The sequence below is a fragment of the Bombina bombina genome, chromosome 1, assembly GCF_027579735.1.
Source record: "Bombina bombina isolate aBomBom1 chromosome 1, aBomBom1.pri, whole genome shotgun sequence".
NCBI classification, from domain to species: Eukaryota; Metazoa; Chordata; class Amphibia; order Anura; family Bombinatoridae; genus Bombina; species Bombina bombina.
In genome coordinates, this window is record NC_069499.1 from 1,361,683,379 (window position 1) to 1,361,706,717 (window position 23,339).

General features: G+C 42.4%; 1 protein-coding gene across 2 annotated transcripts in view; it reads left to right on the top strand.

Annotated features, from left to right (window-relative positions):
- Window positions 1-23,339, top strand: part of ZNF687 (zinc finger protein 687) — a 170,312-nt gene that overhangs the window by 92,731 nt on the left and 54,242 nt on the right. For both annotated transcript variants that reach the window (XM_053703779.1, XM_053703788.1), the window contains exon 3: window positions 5,036-5,214. In XM_053703779.1, coding sequence (XP_053559754.1) covers window positions 5,036-5,214 — 179 coding nt within the window. The remainder of the gene's footprint in view (window positions 1-5,035; window positions 5,215-23,339) is intronic.

Here is a 23,339-nt window from a genome sequence, read left to right on the forward strand (position 1 = left end):
CAGCTTGGAGACCAATGCAAGGCTGGAACAAGGGAAAGCAGGCCAAGAAACCTGCCACTGCTACCAAGACAGCATGAAATATTGGCCCCCGATCCGGGACCGGATCTGGTGGGGGGCAGACTCTCTCTCTTCGCTCAGGCTTGGGCAAGAGATGTTCTGGATCCTTGGGCGCTAGAAATAGTCTCCCAGGGTTATCTTCTGGAATTCAAGGGACTTCCCCCAAGGGGGAGGTTCCACAGGTCTCAGTTGTCTTCAGACCACATAAAAAGACAGGCGTTCTTACATTGTGTAGAAGACCTGTTAAAAATGGGAGTGATTCATCCTGTTCCACTAAGAGAACAAGGGATGGGGTTCTACTCCAATCTGTTCATAGTTCCCAAAAAAGAGGGAACGTTCAGACCAATCTTAGATCTCAAGATCTTAAACAAGTTTCTCAAGGTTCCATCTTTCAAGATGGAAACCATTCGAACTATTCTTCCTTCCATCCAGGAGGGTCAATTCATGACCACGGTGGATTTAAAGGATGCGTATCTACATATTCCTATCCACAAGGAACATCATCGGTTCCTACGGTTCGCATTCCTGGACAAACATTACCAGTTCGTGGCGCTTCCTTTCGGATTAGCCACTGCTCCAAGGATTTTCACAAAGGTACTAGGGTCCCTTCTAGCGGTGCTAAGACCAAGGGGCATTGCAGTAGTACCTTACCTGGACGACATTCTGATTCAAGCGTCGTCCCTTCCTCAAGCAAAGGCTCACACGGACATTGTCCTGGCCTTTCTCAGATCTCACGGCTGGAAAGTGAACGTGGAAAAGAGTTCTCTATCCCCGTCAACAAGGGTTCCCTTCTTGGGAACAATTATAGACTCCTTAGAAATGAGGATCTTTCTAACAGAGGCAAGAAAAACAAAACTTCTAGACTCTTGTCGGATACTTCATTCTGTTCCTCTTCCTTCCATAGCTCAGTGCATGGAAGTGATCGGGTTGATGGTGGCGGCAATGGACATAGTTCCTTTTGCGCGCATTCATCTAAGACCATTACAACTGTGCATGCTCAGTCAGTGGAATGGGGACTATACAGACTTGTCTCCGAAGATACAAGTAAATCAGAGGACCAGAGACTCACTCCGTTGGTGGCTGTCCCTGGACAATCTGTCTCAAGGGATGACGTTCCGCAGACCAGAGTGGGTCATTGTCACGACCGACGCCAGTCTGATGGGCTGGGGTGCGGTCTGGGGATCCCTGAAAGCTCAGGGTCTTTGGTCTCGGGAAGAATCTCTTCTACCGATAAATATTCTGGAACTGAGAGCGATATTCAATGCTCTCAAGGCTTGGCCTCAGCTAGCGAGGGCCAAGTTCATACGGTTTCAATCAGACAACATGACAACTGTTGCGTACATCAACCATCAGGGGGGAACAAGGAGTTCCCTAGCGATGGAAGAAGTGACCAAAATCATTCTATGGGCGGAGTCTCACTCCTGCCACCTGTCTGCTATCCACATCCCAGGAGTGGAAAATTGGGAAGCGGATTTTCTGAGTCGTCAGACATTGCATCCGGGGGAGTGGGAACTCCATCCGGAAATCTTTGCCCAAGTCACTCACCTGTGGGGCATTCCAGACATGGATCTGATGGCCTCTCGTCAGAACTTCAAAGTTCCTTGCTACGGGGCCAGATCCAGGGATCCCAAGGCGGCTCTAGTGGATGCACTAGTAGCACCTTGGACCTTCAAACTAGCTTATGTGTTCCCGCCATTTCCTCTCATCCCCAGGCTGGTAGCCAGGATCAATCAGGAGAGGGCGTCGGTGATCTTGATAGCTCCTGCGTGGCCACGCAGGACTTGGTATGCAGATCTGGTGAATATGTCATCGGCTCCACCTTGGAAGCTACCTTTGAGACGAGACCTTCTTGTTCAGGGTCCGTTCGAACATCCGAATCTGGTTTCACTCCAGCTGACTGCTTGGAGATTGAACGCTTGATTTTATCGAAGCGAGGATTCTCAGATTCTGTTATCGATACTCTTGTTCAGGCCAGAAAGCCTGTAACTAGAAAGATTTACCACAAAATTTGGAAAAAATATATCTGTTGGTGTGAATCTAAAGGATTCCCTTGGGACAAGGTTAAGATTCCTAGGATTCTATCCTTCCTTCAAGAAGGATTGGAAAAAGGATTATCTGCAAGTTCCCTGAAGGGATAGATTTCTGCCTTGTCGGTTTTACTTCACAAAAAGCTGGCAGCTGTGCCAGATGTTCAAGCCTTTGTTCAGGCTCTGGTTAGAATCAAGCCTGTTTACAAACCTTTGACTCCTCCTTGGAGTCTCAATTTAGTTCTTTCAGTTCTTCAGGGGGTTCCGTTTGAACCCTTACATTCCGTTGATATTAAGTTATTATCTTGGAAAGTTTTGTTTTTAGTTGCGATTTCTTCTGCTAGAAGAGTCTCAGAATTATCTGCTCTGCAGTGTTCTCCTCCTTATCTGGTGTTCCATGCAGATAAGGTGGTTTTACGTACTAAACCTGGTTTTCTTCCAAAAGTTGTTTCTAACAAAAACATTAACCAGGAGATTATCGTACCTTCTCTGTGTCCAAAACCAGTTTCAAAGAAGGAACGTTTGTTGCACAATTTGGATGTTGTTCGCGCTCTAAAATTCTATTTAGATGCTACTAAGGATTTTAGACAAACATCTTCCTTGTTTGTTGTTTATTCAGGTAAAAGGAGAGGTCAAAAAGCAACTTCTACCTCTCTCTCTTTTTGGATTAAAAGCATCATCAGATTGGCTTACGAGACTGCCGGACGGCAGCCTCCCGAAAGAATCACAGCTCATTCCACTAGGGCTGTGGCTTCCACATGGGCCTTCAAGAACGAGGCTTCTGTTGATCAGATATGTAGGGCAGCGACTTGGTCTTCACTGCACACTTTTACCAAATTTTACAAGTTTGATACTTTTGCTTCTTCTGAGGCTATTTTTGGGAGAAAGGTTTTGCAAGCCGTGGTGCCTTCCATTTAGGTGACCTGATTTGCTCCCTCCCTTCATCCGTGTCCTAAAGCTTTGGTATTGGTTCCCACAAGTAAGGATGACGCCGTGGACCGGACACACCTATGTTGGAGAAAACAGAATTTATGTTTACCTGATAAATTTCTTTCTCCAACGGTGTGTCCGGTCCACGGCCCGCCCTGGTTTTTTAATCAGGTCTGATATTTATTTTCTTTAACTACAGTCACCACGGTACCATATGGTTTCTCCTATGCAAATATTCCTCCTTAACGTCGGTCGAATGACTGGGGTAGGCGGAGCCTGGGAGGGATCATGTGACCAGCTTTGCTGGGCTCTTTGCCATTTCCTGTTGGGGAAGAGAATATCCCACAAGTAAGGATGACGCCGTGGACCGGACACACCGTTGGAGAAAGAAATTTATCAGGTAAACATAAATTCTGTTTTTAAATGGACTTTAATTCATCAGTTGTAGTGCTGGGCGATATGGGGGGGGGGGATCACGATTTTCACGTCAGCACCCTCTGTAACCCCCATAAGCCCCCCTCTGTAACCTAAATAAGCCCCATCAGCTCCCACTCTAACCCCCAATAGCACCTCCGGTGTAACCTAAATAAGCCCCATCAGCTCCCACTGTAAACCCCCAATAAGCACCACCTTTAACATCATAAGCACTGCACCACCTGTAAGCACCATCAGCCCCCAACCTACAAGTCCCAGCGTCCCCCCTAACTGTAACCCGCATCAGCCACAGCGCCCGCACCCCCTTTAACATTGTAAGCACCGCCTGTAACCACCATCAGCCCCCAACCCACATAAGTCCCAGCGCACCCCCCTCCCTGTAACCCACATCAGCCACAAAGTGTGCACCCCCCTTCCTGTAACCCGCATCAGCCACAGCGATCCCCGGTAAGTTGGCTCAATGTCGCAAAGCGGGCACGGCAAGTCGGCGGCCCTCCTGCACGTCATAGGTGATGTCAAAAGGGGCGGGGCTAAAATTGCATACTCTCGCGGTTTTAAAACCGCATCCGAGATTAAACGTGCAGCCCTAATCAGTTGTAATAAAGATGCACTATAACTTACTTTTTAATATAGCGCTAAAATTCAAATACCCCACACACTTCAAAAGTAATTTTCATTTTTGTGAGCTGGTGGTTTGAACTGTTCTCGAATTGGCGCGCTAGCCAAACAGCACTTACAATATTTTTTGTAGCTAGAGTGCTAATTGGACAACAGTTCAAACCGTTCGCTCACAAAAAAGAAAATTACTTTTGAAGTGGGCATCCTGAGGATGCGTAGGGTATTTGAATTTCAGTGCTACATTAAAATGTAAGTTAAAGCGCAACTTCATCACAACTGTTGCTTAAACTCCATCTAAAATATCGCTAACATTCCGGATCTGTTTGTACAAAGGTGAAAGTTTACCACCATTTTAATTTTATGCCTGAATCATGTAAGAAAAAGTTAGGGTTTCATGTAACTAAGCACTGATTGAAATGTCCTACACTTACAAAGAGTTGTACAGCTTGTTTTATTAAAAAAAACATCCAGATAGCTCAGGAGATAGAGTAATCCATTCTTATATTAAAATATGTTCAAATTAGTCATGTGCATTCGTGCAGTTTGTGACGGTACGAATACAGAAGAAAGCAATTGCTCACTGCATTCTTCTCTTTTCATTTATGCTTGCAGAGATGCAGCATGCTGAGATCTGGGCAAATCCAGATCTCGGTGTGTTGTATTTTCACAAGGTTAAATGCAGCTCCGAAAAGAGCCGAATGTGATGAGCAGCCGCCTTCCTGATTTGTATTATCACAAACTGCACTAATGCACAAAGCTAGTTCAAATCAGACTACAGGCAGTTTTTTTTGTTATTGTGCTATTTAATTGTGCTAGAACTCTTACGGAGATAACCAAACTTACTCTGGGTTTGAGTAACCTTGGCTGCTTGATTGCAGGTGGCTCAACACTTTTTATGTTTGTTTTATTTACATATATTTATATATATATATATATATAATCCTTAAGCAGATTTGTTCTTTTTTCAGGTGTGTACTCTGTGCCCAATGATGATGCCAAATCGTTGTAGTTTTGAGGCCCACCAGCGAATGCATAAACAGAGTTCACCACATGTCTGTCCGGAATGTGGGGGAAACTTCCGCATAGAGAACTTCCAGACACACCTAAAGGAAACCTGTCTTCACTTTTCCCGCAGGATTGGTTACAAGTAAGAAGATGCTGCTAGATTTCAGGATTTACTGGTTGCAGTTCATATTGCGCTATTGCTAAGACTAGAGCTAATCTGTGAAATACATTCATGGCTTTAACCTTTGTAACCTACATGGACAAATGTAAACTTACCTTTTTATTTCTTTCCTGAAGACATGGAGAGTCCACAACGTCATTCCAATTACTAGTGGGAATATCTCTCCTGGCTAGCAGGAGGAGGCAAAGAGCACCACAGCAAAGCTGTTAAGTGTCACTCCCCTACCCATAATCCCCAGTCATTCTTTTTGCCTCTGTCAATGGAGGAGGTGAAGTTAGGTGTCTGAAGATTTAAATTCCTTTTTTGGGTACTTTTCCCTGCAAGCAATGATTTTGGGTTTAGCTGTGTCCATGTCAATCTCTTCAGTAGAGTAGTGGTGGCTTTTAAGCAGTTAGAAAGTTGTGAGGTAGTCCTTACTTGGTTTTCTAACACGTTTGCTGCCCTTGGTATAGAAAGCCAGAGTTGGTTACTCTGTTCTTTCTTTTTCTACAGGTCTCTGTGAGGAGTATGTGTCCTTTCATGTCTTGTAAACTGTCGTCCTGCTGACAGCTAGATTGCAGGTAAGTGCCCTTTGTCTTCTAGGTATTGGAGACTTGCACTTTAGAAGATTGAGCTGAAACTTTAATTTGGAACGTGTGATATCCTTTATAAGGATATTTATAGGCAGGGTGCTGGCACTTTATATGTGACTTGGAGACTAAGGGTTTAATACTTTTGTTTGGTTTTAAAGCATATCCCTTATTATTATTATTATTATTATTATTATTATTATCACCGTGGCTCATGTTCTTCTTATTCTTAATGGTTGTTGAATATTCAGGATTGGGCTAATTTATTAGGATGCCGGAGTGGAAACGCAAGAGGATCGGTCTTGCTGTCTGTCAGTGTTTAGAAAGCGCGCTTTTTATTTTAACTGCGCAATTTCACTTTGGCTTGTCATGTGACCCGCTCTTCCGCTTTCAGTTTCCTTAGCGGAGCAGCTTCTCACTGTTGCCAACATCTCTAGTGTCTCTCGATCGGCAGAAGAGCTCTGCTGTTTTCATTGCATTGGGAATCCTCTTTTGGTAGACCAGAGGTAAGGTGAAACACTCAGTCAGGCTGAGGTGCAGAGGTCTTGGTTTAGTTAGCAGATACATAGTGTACTCGCTCTGAGGTATTTTCTTAAAGTGACAGTATTTAAATAAAACAAAACATAAAAATGTATCTTTTATTTTTCTCACTATTAATTGTAAACATCTCTGGTATTATGGACATGGATCAGGACTGTGTCTTTTGATAAATGCTTGTTATGCCTTGAGGCACAAATTATTTTGCCAATGCAATTCTGTGCTGCATGCTTAGCTAGAACCCTTGAATATAAAGATAGATTGTTGCCCTCTGAGCCCAATGTCTCTCAGATTGATGCTGCTCAGGCAATGCCACAGCTTTCTCCTCAAACTTCCCAAGCCTCTATGGCATCACATATAGTGCCCTGCAGTTCCTCGCAGCCTCCTGGAGGAGTTTATTTGCCTGCAGATTTTGCTGCACAGGTATCTTCTGCGGTATCTGCAGCATTATCTGCTTTTCCTATGCTGGGAAAACGCAAGAGGAAAATTAGACTTTCAGATAGTAAGGTTTCTGTTCCACCTACTGCTACGCAGGTTGCCCTTCCTCATAAGTCTGATGAGGAGGATACGTCGGTAGCTTCTGAGGGTGAAATCTCAAGATTCGGACAGTTTAATTCCTTCATCTGATACTGAAGAAGTAAACTAACTTTGTTAGTTGCTCCTCCTTGGAGCCTTAACCTTGTTCTTAAAGTTTTGCAGCTGGCTCCGTTTGAGGCAATGCATTCAATAGATATTAAGTTGTTAACTTGGAAGGTTTTGTTTCTTGTTGCTATCTCTTCTGCTCTGCTTTCAAAAATGAAGCTTCTGTGGAACAGATTTGCAAGGCTACAACTTGGTCCTCTCTGCATACTTTTTCCAAATTTTCCAAATATGATACTTTTGCCTTGGCTGAGGCCTCTTTTGGGAGAAAGGTTCTTCAAGCGGCGGTGCCATCTGTTTAGGTCTGCCTGTCTTGTTCTCCCTCCCTATTCATTCCGTGTCCTCTAGCTTGGGTATTGGTTCCCACTAGTAATTGGAATGACGTTGTGGACTCTCCATATGTTAAGAAAGAAAACAAAATTTATGCTTACCTGATAAATGTCTTTCTTTCCGGATATGGAGAGTCCACAACCCCACCCTTTATTAAGACAGTTATTTTTGAGGCACCTCTACACCTTTGTGTTGTTCCTTTTTCCATTTTACTTCGGTCGACTAACTGGGGATTATGGGTAGGGGAGTGACGCTTAACAGCTTTGCCTTGGGTGCTCTTTGCCTCCTCCTGCTGGCCTGGAGTGATATTCCCACTAGTAATTGGAATGATGTTGTGGACTCTCCATATCCGGAAAGAAAGACATTTATCAGGTAAGCATACATTTTTTATTTTTTTATTTTATTGCCTGATTTTTGCATAGTGCAGGTTACATAATGTTAAAGGGACAGTCTACGTCAGAATTTTTGATGTTTAAAAAGATAGATTATCCCTTTTAAACAACATAACCAACACAGTTATATTAATCTACTTTATACCTCTGTGATTACATTGTATCTTAGCCTCTGCAGACTGCCCCATTATTTCATTTCTTTTGTCAGACTTGCATTTTAGCCAATCGGTGCTGACTCATAAATAACTCCATGAGAGTGAGCACAATATTATCTATGTGGTACACTGAAAAACTGTCAAAATGCACTGAGATAAGAGGCGACCTTCATTGACTTAGAAATTAGCATATGAGCCTACCTAGGTTTAGCTTTCAACAAAGAATATCAATGGACAAAGCAAATTTGATTATAAAAGTAAATTGGAAAGTTGTTTAAAATTACATGCCCTATTTGAATCATGAAAGTTTTTAATCAGCAGAAACTTCACCATTTCTTTGATTTTGTGTAGAAAGCTGGAATTTGATTGGTGCACACAATCAAAGAGGACATATAGAAAAAATTAAATTCTAATTTTTTGTCTTACCAAAGAAGGCATTTACCATTTAAAAACAAACAATGTAGTAGAAAAGAATGATTAGGTAGAACAATCGTTGCACGCTCCACAAGCTGGACCCCAAAGGGGCACACAATGTTTGGGGTAGCCGGATTTGTCTTCTATATGCTAAATACAGTAGTAGATGTTGGTGGAGGAACTGCGATATGTTTGAAATAACGAAATGGTAAATATTTTTAAAAAGAAGCATAAAGTGTAATGTTTATAAAGTTTAATGAATTAAATTTAAAGTGCCCCTGTTTTTAAGATTATTTTTATATACTGGGCAGTAATTCATTATACTTTACAATCCCATTAATCATAAAACTTGCCTTCAGAAAAATGCATTGTGGGGATGATTTGAACCCATCATCAACATTTGTGATAGGAAAAGTATTCTTTGCAGTAGCAGTGAGCATACAAGGTAGTTTAGGTGTTAATATTATTGTGTATATAAATATATATTTAAATGTTAAATAATTATTTTTTACACATTAACTTAGATTAATCAGTGCTAAACCACCTTAGGGAATAGAAGAGGTCTGGCTACCCCAGTCTCTTTCATTAACTGCACATGTGAAAACAGAGTTAATCCTATATCTGCGTATTTGTTTGTAATTGGTTAGCAGGAGTTCTTTTGTTCTGGGGTACAGGGAAATCGGTAAAAATAAATAAAAATTTACTCATTTGTCAAAATAAAGCTGCATTATCCATTGCAAAATTATTTTCAGATATGAAGGTACACAAACCGCTTACAATTTGTGTTTAATGTCCCTTTAATGATCTTTTAAAGGACCCTTATGGGCAAACTTGTTGGGGGGTTAAACACACAGAGGTACTCAGTTGCAAGTCTAAAATTGCGTGATTTAAAATAGTAAATTAGAGCATGTCATTTTTCAACTTCAGTGTCCCTGTAATGTCTTTTAAAACTTTTGCATTACATTGTACACCAAGAAAAAATTGTGGAATATGTTGGTTTATTATGAATGAAGTTTTATACCATTATTAAAATCATAAAGGACATTGAACTTTAGCGTGCCCAATAAAAAACTAAAATCTGGGGGGCGGAGCCAGCATCCAAGACGACCGGTCGCACTTGTGCAAAGCTCCGATTAGAGTCTTAAATAAAATGTCGCAAAAAAAGCTAGGGTAAATACTTGCATCCCTTCCATCCCGGAGGTTAGGCAGCATTGAGAGCCTCACCGTGAACTTTGCAGGTCACTTGGGCACCCGCAATTGCTACTGGGAGGTAGTGTTTGAGGCCTACACACCGGCACAAATCCGGACCGCACCACCATCGCAAGTGGGATCGCAAGCAGGCTCTACGGAGGTAGGGATAGCTGTTAAGTCAGCAGCTCCACGATATCCACACACCTGCGGCCACTACCCCACTGCAGCCGCAGTTGCAGCCTACCTCTCAGCCTGGGTCCGGATCCTATCGGCCCTATCTAAAGTCCCACTGACGGACAAAATCCACTTGATCTCCCACGTATTCATAGGGGCTATGATAGCTGTCCATTGACCAACCACACAGCACAGTTGACAGGCCGGTCTGCAGAGGGCCTCTGAGAAAAATTTAATTGTGGCCTAACTCAGAAACTTCCAGCTAAAGGCTTGAATCCCACCAGTCTCACTACTCATTGCAGCATACCTAAATAAAACAAGGATGCCCATAGACTATAATCCCTCTGGAAAAGTCAACATGTCTCACTCCTTCAGGAGAAAACAGAAGCCACACTCTACCCCCAAAAGAACGGCAGTGGACCACTTCCAACAGTTAAACAGAGCGGCCCACACAGGCTCGGATGATGAGGGCTCAGACACTGGAAGCCTTTCGGATGCCTAGATCGGCACGGCACTATCACAGCAAGTCTCTCATCTCCCACTAGCCGACAACCTCTCCAATAACATGATGATCTCTATTAAATCGCTAGTAGCTTCCCATCACGAGTCCCTGTCAAAAAATTTCGACATATCGCATGCAGATTTAAAGAGGGACATAGCTACGATCGGAGAACGCACAGACACTCTAGAATGCAAACAAGAGGACCTGATGATAGACCATGCCAATCTTCTAAGCTACTCACAGAATTTAGCTGGACAACTATCAGATCTAGAGATGAAGCTTGCCGACCTGGAGGATAGGTCGCACTGCAACAATATACGTATAAAAGGTGTCCCAGAAAGTGTTACCTCAAGATCGAGAGTTACTTGCATGACCTCTTCACATCTATTCTGGGCCCTACCCTAGGCAAAGAGGCCCTGATAGAGTTGACCGGGCATTGAGGCCAAGATCCGCTGATACAGAGAAACCAAGAGATGTAATTGCCTGACTTTACTACTATACCTACTGTGAAAAATTATTCAGAGCCTTGGCTAAAGATAAGGTCTTTCCGGACAAATTTGCAGAGCTTCAAATATATCCAGACCTCTCACCTCACACGCTTCCAACTTCGTAGCCACTATCAGCCCTACACTAAACTGCTGAGGGACAAAGGTCTTAAATATAGATAGGGGTTTCCAGTGAGGCTTTTTATCACAAGAGAAGGACAGCAATATGTCTATGTCCCCTCCACACCACAACAAGCAAGGGAACTATTGCAGAGATGGGATTACCTACCAGCAGATTCTGATAGCGCCCCCACAAGCTTTAACAGAGCCTGCGATCTGCGAACATCAGCATCGGAGTGGCGACCCTTGCCGAAAAGATCTACTTCAAACGCAAAGAGACTACTTGGACCCCTGGGCCCTAACCCTGCCCAGAAAAAAGTAGAGACCCTATCAACACTCAAATTCTGTTTCCCTACAGAAGATAGACTTACCCGTAGTGAACTCATGAGGATATCCTAGACATGGATGAAGGCGGGTGAGAATAATAAAAACTGTAGAACACCCGATGTAACAATCTAAATACCTTGTTCTCTACCTGCCAAATGTTTACCATTGCTCCTGTCTGATTGTAATATTAAATTGTAGATTGTCTCTTAACAATTGTTCTTTGTTAGGTGCGGTACCCAGATAGCCCCCCCCCCCTATATTAAAATAAAACCCAAGAGTTGGTTGGATTTGCCCTCTCCATACCTTATGACCCGTTGAGGGTAGCTTAGACCCTAGTATAACCTGAGCTCCCCAATCAGCTGCTGAGAGGATGGGGAGATGGAGGAGGGGGGTCACAATCAAACATTTTGAACATACAAACATCAAACATACCTGCACATTATCACAGTTCCTATCAGGTTAACTTGTTAAATTTCTAAGGGATATTGTATCTTTTCTTATTTGATATTTTTGTCTGTTGTTTGTTTATTATTAAATACATGGCTTTGCTTTGCTCCCTGGCTCCCAGGCTTATGCCACCCTTCATTCAGTAGTCCTAGTCATCTGTGAGCTGAATTTCAGCTAATACTAGCTTGGGGGGTTTTGGGCTCTGGGGTCAGTTAGTGGGGCTTAGTCTAACTGTTACTAGGTTAAAGTATGCTACATTCTTACCTTATATGATTGGCGGGTGGGAAGGCCACATTTACAGTCCTATGCAAAAGTTTAGGCACCCCTGACAATTTCCATGATTTTCATTTATAAATAATTGGGTGTTTGGATCAGCAATTTCATTTTGATCTATCAAATAACTGAAGGACACAATAATATTTTAGTAGTGAAATGAGGTTTATTGGATTAACAGAACATGTGCAATATGCATCAAAACGAAATTAGACAGGTGCATAAATTTGGGCACCCTTGTCATTTTGTTGATTTGAATACCAGTAACTACCTAGCACTGATCAATTGGAATACACAATTGGTTTGGTGAGCCCATTAAGCCTTGAACTTCATAGACGGGTGCATCCAATCATGAGAAAAGGTATTTAAGGTGGCCAATTGCAAGTTGTTGTTCTCTTTGACTCTCCTCTGAAGAGTTGCAACATGGGGGCCTCAAAACAACTCTCAAATGACCTGAAAACAAAGATTGTTCAACATTATGGTTTAGGGGAAGGCTACAAAAAGCTATCGCAGAGATTTAAGCTGTCAGTGTCCACTGTGAGGAACATAGTGAGGAAATGGAAGACCACAGGCACAGTTCTTGTTAAGGCCAGAAGTGGCAGGCCAAGTAAAATATCGGAAAGGCAAAGGAAGGTGAGAACGGTCAAAAACAGCCCACAGACCACCTCCAAAGACCTACAACATCATCTTGCTGCAGATGGTTTCACTGTGCATCGTTCAACAATTCAGTGCACTTTGCACAAGAAGAAGCTGTATGGGAGAGTGATGCTACGCCACAAACAGTCGCTTGAGGTATGTAAACGCACATTTGGACAACCCAGATTCATTTTGGAAGAAGGCGCTGTGGACTGATGAAACAAAGATTGAGTTATTTGGTCATAACAAGGGTCGTTATGCATGGCAGCAAAAGAACACAGCATTCCAAGACTTGCTACCCACAGTAAAATTTGGTGGATGTTCCATCATGCTGTGGGGCTGTGTGGCCAGTGCCGGTACTGGGAATCTTGTTAAAGTTGAGAGTCGCATGGATTCCACTCAATATCAGCAGATACGTGAGAATAATGTTGAGGAATCAGTCACAAAGTTCAAGTTACGCCGGGGCTGTATATTTCAACAAGACAACGACCCAAAACACTGCTCAAAATCTACTCTGGCATTTATGCAGAGGAACAAGTATAATGTTCTGGAATGGCCATCCCAGTCCCCAGACCTGAATATCATTGAAAATCTGTGGGGTGATTTGAAGCGGGCTGTCCATGCTCGGCAACCATCAAACCTAACTGAACTGGAGATGTTTTGCAAGGAGGAATGGTCCAAAATACCTTCATCCAGAATCCAGACACTCATTACAGGCTATAGGAAGTGTCTAGAGGCTGTTATTTCTGCTAAAAGAGGCTCTACTAAATATTGATGCAATATTTCTGTTGGGGTGCCCAAATTGATACAACTGTCTAATTTTGTTTTGATGCATATTGCACATTTTCTGTTAATCCAATGAACATCGTTTCACTACTGAAATATTACTGTGTCCTTCAGTTATTTGATTGATCAAAATCATGGAAATTTGCCAGGGTTGGCTAAACTTTTGCTTACGACTGTAGCCACCCACATATTTAGTTGTGCTCTCCAAGGTGAAGCCTTGTGAGAACACTCATTATGCTAGTGTGAATTAATCACTTTTATTCAGCCTTTAAGACTCCTACGATCTCCATATCAAGGGGTTCTTTGCACGACTCTGACAAAGCACGAGCCACTCTCGAGTTGCCATTATTGAGTACTTTTCCCTCCCCTTTACCACTTAACCGATTATATGGCCCTGATCAATGTAGCCACTCTTAATACTCAAGGATTAAATTCCCCCACAAAACACAGCCTTCTGTTGCGCCCACAAGACCCACAAGATACAATTGATATTTCTCCAGGAGACACATTGGACGGGGGTTCCCGGTTCTTCCAGAATTCCCCATACTATCCTGTCCAGGGGGTGCAGAGGGCGCAGCTTCAAAAAAATAAATACATTTTTTTTACACTAAAAAACGTTGACCTGCCACTGCCTGCACTGATATCATGTGAGTGTGACATGATGCTTCACTAGTGTCTCTGACTACAGGGGTTAATGTTTCTGTTTTACCCATTGGTGTTTATGTGTGTGTATGTATGTGACTGTGTGTGTGTGTATTTATGCATGTATGTGTATGATTGTGGAACCAGCAAATTACACACCTTGTTACTACAGCATTGGGGGGGGGGGGCGGTAAACAGTGTCAGTCTTTACAGTTCCACTATATACAGTACGGGGGGGCTGGACCATGTCACAGACTACTGTGGTCACTTTATAAAGTACTGGGGCGGGTAGGGTCAGGCCAGCCATCTCACCGGCAGATTACATACTGTGTCACTGACTCACTATATACAGTACTGATGGGTTAAATAGTGTCACTATATACAGTAATGGGGGGTCAGACCATCTCACAGACTGTGGGCACAGGGTACCTCCTTTTGTAGACATGTAATCTGATTCACATTTTTTTCTGTGTTAAATGTAAAAAAAATGTATCAAATTCACTTTTTGGGGGGGGGCCCTTCTTAGATTCTTGCACCTGGGCCCTGTGGTTTCTAGTTACGCCTCTGATCCTGTCTGTGAGAGAGCCTCAAATTCTGAGGTAAAGAAAAGAGGGGTGGCCATCCTGATTAGTAGCGATGTAAAAAAAAAACAACCTAGAATATATTGAAAAAGATGAGGAGGGCTGCTTTCTCATAGTTGTCTGCATGCGGAATGATGTTCTGTTCACTCTAGTTTCTGTTTACACTACTAACACCCAACAACTACCCTTCTAACGTAAGCTCCTTGGACGCATTGACCAACTTAAAAAGGGGTAATTTATTAATTGGGGGAGATTTTAACTTAGTATGGGATGCAACACTTGACAAACAATATTCCTCAACACCACAGACTGATAGAAATGTATCCTCGACCTCTAATGCCTTCCGTAAACTTATATACCAACATAATTTATATGATGTTTGGAGATGTCTGTCCCCCTCAGAAAGAAATTACACACACTACTCCAAGGCGCATAACTCCTACTTGTGAATTGACTATCTACTGTGTGACCCATGGCCACTGGACAGCTTTAGTAGCTCCAACATTAAAATATACACCTGGTCGGATCATGACATGGTCTACTCTGACCTTTCCTTACTACAGTCATCCGCGTCCCGACCGTCCTGAAAGCTACCTGAGCAGTGTCTGTCAGAAACTGAAATTTCCGAACAAATAGAGACCATACAAGAGTTTATAGAACACAAAGATGTAGGGAACACAAGCTTAGATATGGTCTGGGCTGCCCTTAAGGCTTATCTTAGAGGGTACTTCCTTAAAAAAAATAGCAAAATCCCGTAAAACAATGAGGCACTCCTTAGCTAAACTCTATGGAGATCTCCGCCGACGTGAGATGGCGAATAAGATGGAACCCAGACCTCTGATAGCTCATTAGATAGGGTGCATCAGAGAGGAAATCACTAGACGAGAAACCCTGAGAGTACAAGAGAACCTCCCTAAGCTTAAGCAGACATACTATTACAAGGGTAATAGAGCACATAGGTTACTTGCAAATAAACAATGTAAGCGTACGCAACAACAAAGAATTGCATTAATTAAAACACCTAGAGGCAAGGTCCTCTCACTAAAAGAAATCGGTGAGGCATTTGTGGAGTACTACACCTCCCTGTACAGCCTGGGAGATGTAGTTAAAACCCCAAAGTGTTAATCATTGCATTATCCAGAAATTCCTTGAGGGGCTTCACTTGCCAACTCTGTCCACCGAAGCTAGAGATAAATTAAAAGATCCATTCACATTAGAAGAAATCAAAACAGCAATAGCAAATCTTACGCCCCATAAGACCTCGGGACCGGATGGTTATACAGTTACCTTTTACCAAAGTCTAGTATCAACTCTATCCCCACTCTTACTTAAATTTTTCACTAATGTAGCTGATAGGGGGCACTTCATACCAGAAGCGACTAGATTGGGAAAACACTTGCCGATGATTATTCATTTAGACCAAGTGGGCTCAGACAGGGATCTGACAATACCCGCCAGTTAAATATATTCACTGAAGTGGTTGACATGGGCCTTCCTTACTCACCTTCTCACTTGATGCTGAGAAAGTGTTTGATAGGGTGAGGTGGGAGTACCTGTTTCAGACTCTTACAGAGTTTGGTATTCCGGACTTCTTCTGTATAGATACTGAAGCTTTATATATGGCTCCATCTGCGGTAGTCAGAGGAATAGGATTCTGCTCCCCCAGAGTCCCAATCAAAAATGAAACGAGGCAGGGATGTCCTCTTTTCCCACTTCTGTTTGCCTTGGTGATTGAGCCACTGGGAATAGCAATTAGGAAAAATACAGACATCCAAGGTCTCCAGCTACATTATACGGAGCAGAAATTGGCACTATTCGCTGATGATCTCACTATCTTTCTCACAGATCCCCTAACATCACTTCCCCCATTAATGTCGCTATTGGAACTTTTTGGAGAAATCTCTTACTACAAAGTAAATGTGGAAAAGACTGAGGCATACTCTATTAATCTCCTACCAGACGATCAGAGAGAGATTTAAAGCATGTACTCCTTTAAATGGTCTGTAGGGGGGGGCACTTTGGAGTTTACCTTTCCCACATAAAATCCATATGTGATAACTTGGATGGGTAGAGTAGCTGCCCTTAAGATGATGATCCTTCCCAAACTTACATATCTATTTAGGCGCATTCCGATTCTGATCCCAGCAACCTTGATTCACAAATTCCAGGCAATATTTAATTCTTATACCTGGAAAACAAAAGACCCTGAGTAGCTGCCCGTATCCTTTAATCCCCAATAGAGATAGGAGGAATAGGACTCCCAAGCGTAAAATTATACTATGAGGCTGCAATTATATCCCATGCAACTGCATGGGGACCTGACCTCCCACCCAGTAGATGGAAGGAACTGGAACAGGCCTCATTGCCGGCTTATGTTGGATTGACAGATCTTATCCTGCTCCCCCCTCACCAACAGAACAAAATACATAACGCTAATGACCTAGTAAAGGGATGCCAATTGACCTGGTTCAAACTATGCCATAATAAGTTCATTGCTCCCCACCTCTCCCCCATGCATTCTATAAATGGACTATTGCAGGGACTCTTTTAATGCAAGAATGTAAGTTTAGATGCCGGCCCATTTTTGGTGAATACACTGTGTTGTTCTTGCTGATTGGTGGATAAATTCACCCACCAATAAACAAGTGCTTTCCATGGTCCTGAACCAAAAAAATAGCTTAGATTCCTTCTTTTTCAAATAAAGAAAGCAAGAGAACGAAGAAAAATTGATAATAGGAGTAAATTAGAAAGTTGCTTAAATTTGCATGCTCTATCTGAATCATGAAAGAAAAAATTTGGGTTCAGTGTCCCTTTAAAGGGATTATATAGGGCAGCATTTGCAGACACTGGGGACTTGAGGAGAATAGGCTTAATGTTGGTGATACTCTGTTAGTTATGTATTACAGAGCTTCACATAAAATGTCAACTGACACGTTAATTTGGACACGCTCACGAAGGGCGGGGCTTGTGTGGGGGTAGGATTATCTGTTGCGCACATATTTTCTCTCAAGTTATGGTAATATGAATGAGAGAAATCTGGCTACTTGCAGTTTTTTAGTTAAAACATAATCAATATAGTTTAACATTATTTTCAACAGCTCTATTTTCGGTTCCGGTTTCCATATGCATTATTTCCGGTAATCCGACAAGGTTGACAAACTCAGCAGCTAAAGCTGAGGTGTAGAAGCTGTTTGATGTGTATTGTATTTTTATTTTGCAGTGAAAAATAAAGCTATTACGTGTTTTCAGTAAAAAAAATAAAACCGCTCTGTCTTTTGCAGTTCATCAAAAATAAAGCAGTTACTTTTTAAAGTTTAAAGCAACAGTAACATTGTTTTCTGTATAACATTTTAGTAAAATTTTATGTCTTATTTCTGTTAAGAATCAAGACTCTGTTATAGATTACAGATATATTTTTTGTTTAAATTATTATATAGTCCGCCAGTCCTTGTCTGTTCCTCATGTGTTGAGGAACACAAAATTTAAGTTTTCTTGAGCCAATATTGTTTATGGTTTTTTTTTGACAATGTTCAAAATATGCCGCAGTTTTTCTCCTCGGGTGTCCCAAAATTATTTTATTATAGTAATCCAGTGCAATGCTTTTCCTCCCAATTCCCTTGCTAAAGGGAGAGCGCAAGAGGAAATGTTAAAAAGTCAGTGTGTATGGTTTCTGTCTCAACTGTATCTATTCCGAACTTTCCCTCTCATAAGTTTGAAAAAGAGGATATTTCGGTATCACCTGAGGGTAAGATCTCAGATCCAGACAGTGTAATTCCTTCCTCTGATGCTGAAGTGTTATCCTTCAGATTTAAGCTAGAGCACCTCCGTTTTAGCTACCCTGGACGACTCTGATACTACTGTCGTAGTCAATCCTAAAAAAAGTATCTTGATGTGCCCTCCCTGGCGTGAGTATTCCTGTACCAGATAGGGCTACAGAGATTATTGCTAAGGAATGGGAGAGCCTTGTTATCCCTTTTTCTCCATCCCTATTATTATAAGATGTTTCTTATAGCAGACTCTATCAAGGAGTCTTGGCAGACGGTACCCAAAGGGGCAATTTCCACGCTAGCCAAGAAAACTACTATTCCCATAGAGGATAGTTGTTCCTTTAAGGATCCTATGGATAAGAAGTTAAAGGGGTTGCTCATGGGTTACAATTGCCTCCTGCGGTTTGTATTGCTACTGTCACTAGTGCGGCAGCATACTGGTTTGATACGTTGTCTGATTCCATTCGGACAGACACTTCCCTCGAAGAAATCCAGGATAGGATAAAGGCCCTTAAGTTGGCCAACTCCTTTATTACAGATGATTCCCTTCAGGTTATCAAGCTGGGAGCTAAGATTTCAGGCTTGCCATATTGACTCGCAGAGCTTTCTGGTTAAAATCTGGGTCTGCGGATGTGTCATCTAAGTTTAAACTTTGGCGATTCCTTACAAGGGAAAGACCTTGTTTGGGCCTGGTTTGTCGGAGATCATTTCTGATATTTAGGAAGGTATGGGACATTTCCTCCCTCAGGGTAAGAGAAATAAACGAAAAGGACGTCAGAGTAGTTTTTGTTCCTTTCGAAATTTCAAGGAAAACCCCTCCACTTCCTCCTACAAGCAGGAGCAGTCCAAGCCTTCCTGGAGATCCAATCAGTCTTGGAACAAGGGAAAGCAAGCCTGCTGTTGAGTCAAAGACTGCATGAAGGGCCTGCCCCCGATCCGGGACCGGATCTTGTGGGGAGCAGACTTCCTTCTTCCTTCCTTATTCGTTCCATTCTTCCTTTGGTCCAAGAGGGTCAATTATGACCATGGTGGATTTGAAGGTCGCATACTTGCATGTTCCCATCCACAAGGACCATCACAAGTTTCTAAGGTTTGCTTTTCTAGACAAATACTTCCAGTTCGTGGCTCTTTCTTCGGCCTTGCCACAGCTCCCAGAATTTTCTCGATGGTTCTGGGATACCTGCTGGTGGTGCTCCAATTGCGGGGCATTGCAGTGGCACCTTATCTGGACGACATTCTGGTTCAGGCGCCTTCCTTTCTATAAGCAAGATCACACACGGAAATGTGGTGATCTTTCCTGAGGTCTCACGGATGGAATGTGAATTTGGAAAAGAGTTCCTTATTTCCAACTACAAGGGTAATTTTCTTGGAGAACTATATTAGTCTCCTCATCAATGAAGTCTGACAGTAGTCAGGAAATCAAAGATTTTCGATTCTTGCCTAGCACTTCAGTCCTCTCCTCGGCCATCAGTGGCTCAGTGCATGGAGGTAATTGGGCTGATGATAGCGGCAATGGACATCATCCCATTCACCCGTTTCCACCTCAGACCTCGGCAGTTAATCATACTCAGGTAGTGGAACCGAGATTATGCAGATCTGTCTCTGCGGTTACTGCCGGAGCAGGAGACAATTGATTCTCTACTTTGGTGTTTGTCTCAGGATCTTCTCTCCCAGGGAACCTGCTTTTGCAGTTCTTCCTGTGTGATTGTGACAACAGATGCCAGCCTTTTGGGCTGGGGAGCAGTTTGGGGCTCTCTGAGAGCAGGGAACATGGACTCGGAGTCTGTTCTACCCATAAACATTCTGGAATTGAAAGCAATCTTCAATCCTCTCCTGGCCTGGCCTCAGTTAGCTTTGGCCTGGTTCATCAGGTTACAGTCGGGCAATATAACCTCAATGGCTTACTTCAACCGTCAGGGAGGAACTCGGAGTTCCTTGGTCATGACAGAGGCAGCCAAGATCGCTCAGTGGGCGGAGACCCACAATTGCTGTCTGTCGGCGATCCACATTCCGGAAGTTGATATCTGGTAGGCGTACTGCGTAAGCAGGCAGACCTTTTACCCGGGGGAGTAGGAACTCCATCTGGAAGTGTTTTTCCAGCCTGATTCTCAAATGGGGTCAGTTGGAATTGGATCTCATGGCTTCTCGACAGAATGCCAAGCTTCCGAGGTACGGGTCGAGGTCAAGGAACCCTCAGGCTATACAGATAGACGCTCTGGCGGTACCTTGGAATTCAGCCTTGCATACTTATTTCCTCCGTTTGCTTTTCTTCCTCGAGTCTTGACTCGAATTTAGCATCGGTGATCCTCATTTCACCGGCGTATTTGGTATGCACTCCTGTTGGACATGTCACCTCTTCCACCTTGGAGACTTCCGTTGAGGAAGGACCTTCTACTTCAAGGACCCTTCTTTTATCCAAATCTAGTTTCTCTGAAGCTGACTACTTGTAGATGAACGCTTTATTTTATCCAAGCGTGGCTTTTTGGAATCGGTCATTGAGACCATGATTCAGGCTCGTAAACCTGTGACTAGGAAAATTTACCATAAGATATGGCATAAATATTTATACTGGTCTGAATCCAAGGGCTACTCTTCGAGTAGAGTTCGGATTCCTAGAATTATGTCCTTTCTCCAAGAAGGTTTGGGAAAGGGATTATCGGCAAGTTCCCTAAAGGGTCGAATAACTGCCTTGTCTATTTTGTTACATAAACGTCTGGCGGACCTCCCAGACGTACAATCGTTTGGTCAGGCCTTTGTCAGGATCAGGCCTGTGTTCAAATCAGTTACTCCTCCTTTGAGTCTTAATTAAGTTCTTAAGGTTCTAGAAAGGGGCTCCGTTTGAGCCTCTGCATTCCTTAGATATTAAGTTGTTATCTTGGAAAGGTTTGTTCCTTGTTGTTGATATTTCCTCTGCTCGTAGAGTGTCAGAGCTCTCGGCTTTACAGTATGAGTCTCCTTACCTTATTTTTCATTCGGATAAGGTGGGTTTCCATGCTAAATTAGGGTTTCTCCCTAAAGTAGTTTCAGACCGGAACATTAATCAGGAGATTGTTGTTCCTTCCTTGTGTCCTAATCCTTCTTTTCATGAGGAACGGCTTCTATACAATCTGGACGTGGTTTGTGCACTATGATTCTTTTTACAGGCGACTAAAGATTTTCATCTGTCTAATGTAAGAGACAGAAAGCTACGGCTCCTTCTTTTACTTTGTGGCTGAAGAGTATCATTTGCTTTGCCTATGAAACTGCTGGACAGCAGCCTCCCGAGGAAGTAACGGCTCTTTCTGCAAGGGTTGTTCCCTCTTCCGGGGCATTCAAAATGAAGCCTTTATGGAACAGATTTGCAAACCTGCAACCTGGTCCTCTCTTCACACTTTTTAAAACGTCTATAAATTTGACTCTCTTGCCTCGGCTGAGGCCTCTTTTGGGAGAAAGGTTTTTCAAGCAGTGGTGCCTTCCGTTTAGGTTTCCTGTCTTGTCCCTCCCTTATCATCTGTGTACTCTACTCCCAACAGTAATTAATGATGATCCATGGACTCATCGTGTCATTAGAAAGAAAACAAAATTTATGCTTACCTGATAAATTTATTTCCTCCTTGACACGATGAGTCCACGGCCCCCCTGTTATTTAGACAGGTTTTGTAGAAAGAAAACAAAATATATGCGTACCTGATAAATGTATTTCCTTCTTGACACGATGAGTCCACGGCCCTCCCTGTTATTTAGACAGGTTGTTACAGAGGCGTAAGGACAGCATGGTTTCACTGCTGGAAGATCATGCCTGACTAATCTAATTGATTTCTTTGACCATGTAACTAAAATAATAGACCAGGGAGGAGCCGTAGATGTTGCATATCTAGACTTTAGCAAAGCATTTGACACTGTCCCACACAACAAACTTATTCACAAAATGTATTGCCTTGGAATAGATGCTAAGATTGTTAAGTGGGTAGAATGCTGGCTTAAACATAGATGACAGAGGGTTTCAATTAATGCAGTACATTCAAATGATTCATCAGTTACTAGTGGTGTTCCCCAAGGGTCAGTTCTTGGGCCTGTTTTGTTTAACATGTTCATAAGTGATATTGGAAGTGGGCTTAAGGGGAAGGTTTGCTTGTTTGCTGATGATACAAAAATTTGTAACAGGGTAGATGTTCCAGGAGGAGTTGATCAAATGAACTGTGATATTAATAAACTAGAGGACTTGTCAAATAAATGGGATCTGAAATTTAATATTACCAAGAGCAAAATTATGCATATAGGATCCAAAAACCCAAAGGCCAGTTATAGTCTCAATGGTACATTACTGACTGTAAAGAAGAAAGCGATTTGGGAATTATTATTTCAGATGATTTAAAATTTGGTACACAATGCCACAGAGCAGCCAGCAAGTCCAGTCAAATGCTTCGTTGCATTGGAAGAGGTTTTAGTAGCAGAAATAGGAAGGTTCTTATGCCACTTTACAGATCATTAGTTAGACCAAATCTGGAATACTGTGTACAGTTCTGGAGACCATATCTTCAGAAAGATATTAATAAACTAGAAGCTGTCCAAAGGAGGGCTACTAAAATGGTACATGGTCTAAAATATAAAACGTACAAAGAAAGACTCTATGATCTAAATATGTATAGTTTAGATGATAGAAGGGAAAGAGGTGACATGATAAAAACCTTCAAATATATGAAGGGACTTAATAAAATAGAAGCTGAAAGCATTTTTCACAAAAAAATAAATGCCAAAACAAGGGGTCACAATCTAAAGTTAGAGAGTAGTAGATTCAGGAGAAATTTGAGGAAGCATTTTTTTTTACAGAAAGGGTGGTGGATTCATGGAAATAACTTCCATTTGAGGTGGTAAACACAAAGACTGTAAAGGAATTTAAAAATGCCTGGGACATGCATAAGGCTATCCTAAGGAAAAAGTAACATGTAATATGGGTAGACTTGATGGGCCTTTTTGGTTCTTATCTACCGTCAAATTCTATGTTTCTATGTAACTAGAAACCACAGGGCCCAGGTGCAAGAATCTAAGAAGGGGCCCCCCACCGCCCCTCCCCCCTCCAAAAAAAGGTGAATTTAATACATTTTTTTTTTTACATTTAACACAGAAAAAAAATGTGAAT